Here is a 4,818-nt window from a genome sequence, read left to right as displayed (position 1 = left end):
ACCCCGCAGACGCCTCGCCGATCGGCTCTCAGGGTCCCGGAGACGGACGGCAGGGAGACCCCACCGCGATCGGCCTCCTACCCTCTCCCCACTATTCGCACAGGCCTGGACCCCGCAGACGCCTCGTCGATCGGCTCTCAGGGGTCCCGGAGACGGACGGCAGGGAGACCCCACCGCGATCGGCCTCCGACCCTCTCCCCACTATCTGCACAGGCCTGGACCCCGCAGACGCCTCGCCGATCGGCTCTCAGGGGTCCCGGATACGGACGGCAGGGAGCCCCCACCGCGATCGGCCTCCGACTCTCTCCCCACTATCCGCACAGGCCTGGACCCCGCAGACGCCTCACCGATCGGCTCTCAGGGGTCCCGGAGACGGACGGCAGGGAGACCCCACCGCGATCGGCCTCCGACCCTCTCCCCACTATCCGCACAGGCCTGGACCCCGCAGACGCCTTGCCGATCGGCCCTCAGGGGTCCCGGAGACGGACGGCAGGGAGACCCCACCGCGATCGGCCTCCGACCCTCTCCCCACTATCCGCACAGGCCTGGACCCGCAGACGCCTCGCCGATCGGCCCTCAGGGGTCCCGGAGACGGACGGCAGGGAGACCCCACCGCGATCGGCCTCCGACTCTCTCCCCACTATCCGCACAGGCCTGGACCCCGCAGACGCCTCGCCGATCGGCTCTCAGGGGTCCCGGAGACGGACGGCAGGGAGACCCGACCACGATCGGCCTCCGACCCTCTCCCCACTATCCGCACAGGCCTGGACCCCGCAGACGCCTCGCCGATCGGCTCTCAGAGGTCCCGGAGACGGACAGCAGGGAGACCCCACCGCGATCGGCCTCCGACCCTCTCCCCACTATCCGCACAGGCCTGGACCCCGCAGACGCCTCGCCGATCGGCCCTCAGGGGTCCCGGAGACGGACGGCAGGGAGACCCCACCGCGATCGGCCTCCGACCCTCTCCCCACTATCCGCACAGGCCTGGACCCCGCAGACGCCTCGCCGATCGGCCCTCATGGGTCCCGGAGACGGACGGCAGGGAGACCCCACCGCGATCGGCCTCCGACCCTCTCCCCACTATCCGCACAGGCCTGGACCCCGCAGACGCCTCGCCGATCGGCTCTCAGGGGTCCCGGAGACGGACGGCAGGGAGACCCCACAGCGATCGGCCTCCGACCCTCTCCCCACTATCCGCACAGGCCTGGACCCCGCAGACGCCTCGCCGATCGGCTCTCAGGGGTCCCGGAGACGGACGGCAGGGAGACCCCACAGCGATCGGCCTCCGACCCTCTCCCCACTATCCGCACAGGCCTGGACCCCGCAGACGCCTCGCCGACCGGCTCTCAGGGGTCCCGGAGACGGACGGCAGGGAGATCCCACCGCGATCGGCCTCCGACCCTCTCCCCACTATCCGCACAGGCCTGGACCCCGCAGACGCCTCGCCGATCAGCTCTCAGGGGTCCCGGAGACGGACGGCAGGGAGCCCCCACCGCGATCGGCCTCCGACCCTCTCCCCACTATCCGCACAGGCCTGGACCCCGCAGACGCCTCGCCTATCGGCTCTCAGGGGTCCCGGAGACGGACGGCAGGGAGCCCCCACCGCGATCGGCCTCCGACCCCCCACTATCCGCACAGGCCTGGACCCCTCAGACGCCTCGTCGATCGACTCTCAGGGGTCCCGGAGACGGACGGCAGGGAGACCCCACAGCGATCGGCCTCCGACCCTCTCCCCACTATCCGCACAGGCCTGGACCCCGCAGACGCCTCGCCGATCGGCTCTCAAGGGTCCCGGAGACGGACGGCAGGGAGACCCCACCGCGATCGGCCTCCGACCCTCTCCCCACTATCCGCACAGGCCTGGACCCCGCAGACGCCTCGCCGATCGGCTCTCAGGGGTCCCGGAGACGGACGGCAGGGAGACCCCACAGCGATCGGCCTCCGACCCTCTCCCCACTATCCGCACAGGCCTGGACCCCGCAGACGCCTCGCCGATCGGCTCTCAGGGGTCCCGGAGACGGACGGCAGGGAGACCCCACCGCGATCGGCCTCCGACCCTCTCCCCACTATCCGCACAGGCCTGGACCCCGCAGACGCCTCGCTGATCGGCCCTCAGGGGTCCCGGATACGGACGGCAGGGAGCCCCCACCGCGATCAGCCTCCGACCCTCTCCCCACTATCCGCACAGGCCTGGACCCCGCAGACGCCTCGCCGATCGGCCCTCAGGGGTCCCGGAGACGGACGGCAGGGAGCCCCCACCGCGATCGGCCTCCGACCCTCTACCACTTTCGCCACCCTCCCCTCGGAGACTCCCGCCCTCTCGCACTCAAAAGGGATGAGGGTTGGGGGAGAAAGGGTCACAGGAGGAGAGAGTTTTGTTTGACGTTCAAACTGTTAGTAACAATACAATATATAATATATATTTAATGTAATACAATATATAACAATATAACAAAGCTAACAATTAACATTCAGGGCCCCAGACAGTCCTTCCAGGTGAGGCGACACTTCACCTGTGAGTCGGCTGGTGTGGTATACTGTGTCCGGTGCTCCCAGTGTGGCCTTTTATATATTGGTGAGACCCGACGCAGACTGGGAGACTGTTTCGCTGAACCACCTACGCTCGGTCCGCCAGAGAAAGCAGGATCTCCCAGTGGCCACACATTTTAATTCCACGTCCCAGTCCCATTCTGATATGTCTATCCATGGCCTCCTCTACTGTCGAGATGAAGCCACACTCAGGTTGGAGGAACAACACCTTATATACCGGCTGGGTAGCCTCCAACCTGATGGCATGAACATTGACTTCTCTAACTTCCGTTAATGCACCTTCTTACCCCATCCCTGACATATTTAGTTGTTTGCCTGTTCTCATCTCCCTCTGGTGCTCCCCTCCCCCTTTTTCTCCTGAGGTCTCCCGTCCCATGATCCTCTCCGTTCTCCAGCTCTGTATCACTTTCACCAATCACCTTTCCAGCTCTCAGCTTCACCCCGCCCCCTCCGGTCTTCTCCTATCATTTCACATTGCCCCCTCCCCCCACTACTGTCAAATCTCTTACTATCTTTCCTTTCAGTTCGTCCTGACGAAGGGTCTCGGCCCGAAACGTCTCCAGTCCTTCTCCCTACAGATGCTGCCTGGCCTGCTGTGTCCCACCAGCAGTTTGTGCGTGTTGTCTGTCCTGACGGAGCTTCTCGGCCCGAAACGTCGCCAGTGCTTCTCCCTACAGATGCTGCCTGGCCTGCTGTGTCCCACCAGCAGTTTGTGCGTGTTGTCTGTCCTGACGGAGCTTCTCGGCCCGAAACGTCGCCAGTGCTTCTCCCTGTAGATGCTGCCTGGCCTGCTGTGTCCCACCAGCAGTTTGTGTGTGTTGTCTGTCCTGACGGAGCTTCTCGGCCCGAAACGTCGTCAGTGCTTCTCCCTACAGATGCTGCCTGGCCTGCTGTGTCCCACCAGCAGTTTGTGCGTGTTGTCTGTCCTGACGGAGCTCCTCGGCCCGAAACGTCGCCAGTGCTTCTCCCTACAGATGCTGCCTGGCCTGCTGTGTCCCACCAGCAGTTTGTGCGTGTTGTGTGTCCTGACGAAGCTTCTCGGCCCGAAACGTCGCCAGTGCTTCTCCCTACAGATGCTGCCTGGCCTGCTGTGTCCCACCAGCAGTTTGTGCGTGTTGTGTGTCCTGACGAAGGGTCTCGGCCTGAAACGTCGACAGTGCTTCTCCCTGCAGATGCTGCCTGGCCTGCTGTGTCCCACCAGCAGTTTGTGTGTGTTGTAACAATTAAACAGCTTATTAAACATATGTGTATGTAAGCATAATATATATTGTTATCTTAGATATACTTCTATGGCATATGGCATACATTTATGTAAAATCTGCAGGAATATAAAAATTGTCCGGTCAGTACTGCCCTCCAGTGGCGGCTCAGTGGGATTACAAGCTGGGCTGCGCGGAACTCTGAAAGTTGGTCTAAAATTTTATTTTCCTACGCTATGTAAAACAAACTATGTTTGTTTTTAGCTTTTCTTTCTTGTTATTTCAAATGTTTTTGCAGCTGGGGCCCGGAGGAACGAACACACACACACACACACACGCGCGCGTGCGCGCTGGATCACTGGTTCATTGGGCCACATCGGGAACCAGTGCATTTTGTCCCAATTAAGGGGGCTGTCCCGATTAGCCAAAGTTTCGAGCACATTATTAAAAAGACATTTTTTTTTAAAAAAAAACAAGACAAACTGAGCGGGTAACAAATTCTGCATTTGAATGAAATGCAAAACAAACTGGAACATTAGCAATACTACTGCAGTACTGTAAAACTCTGTTATTGGTTCCTGAAACTGAGGAATTCATCGGCCTCCCATTCTTTTGACTGTAAATGGACAAAATCAGCGCAGCACGGGCGTCTCGTGCAGATGACGGACTGCCATCGCGCAAGCACACCCTCCAAGTCTTCGTCTTCACTGGGACATCCAGGGTGATGGCTGACACCTTCCAATTCTTCATAGCTCCCGGCTCGCTGAAGCGGCGAAACCGTTCCGTCTTCGCGCCCGGCCGGCTGCGCCACCTCCGAGCCTGAACGCACGAAACCGCGGTGGGGAGAGGAGCTGGGAATCTTCTCAATGCCGCCGGCAGAGCTCACTGCGCTCCGAACGCGAGCCGGCGCCATTCGATCGAAGCGCGGCGTGGTGTCCCAAACGGCCACACAAGAGCTCCCAGCGGAAACTCTCCGGTCACAGCCTCCTGTCCCGATTAACAGGATCAGTGTCCCAGATCAACAAAGGGAACCCTGGCTGGTCTCTCAGTTAGATTTTGTTCTTTAAGA

The 4,818-nt window shown here is 61.4% G+C and overlaps 1 protein-coding gene across 1 annotated transcript; it reads left to right on the top strand.

Annotated features, from left to right (window-relative positions):
- Positions 1-103: 103 nt before the first annotated feature.
- LOC132389558 (proteoglycan 4-like) lies at positions 104-2,105 on the top strand (the record flags this gene model as incomplete). Its single annotated transcript, XM_059962030.1, has 1 exon — positions 104-2,105. A coding segment is annotated over one exon (2,002 nt), but the record flags the coding sequence as incomplete, so codon positions are not given.
- Between the last annotated feature and the right edge of the window lie 2,713 nt (positions 2,106-4,818).

The sequence above is a fragment of the Hypanus sabinus genome, unplaced genomic scaffold (genome assembly GCF_030144855.1).
Source record: "Hypanus sabinus isolate sHypSab1 unplaced genomic scaffold, sHypSab1.hap1 scaffold_601, whole genome shotgun sequence".
In the NCBI taxonomy this organism is placed as follows: Eukaryota; Metazoa; Chordata; class Chondrichthyes; order Myliobatiformes; family Dasyatidae; genus Hypanus; species Hypanus sabinus.
Note: the sequence above shows the minus strand (reverse complement) of the source record. Positions and strands in the feature narration are given on the sequence as shown.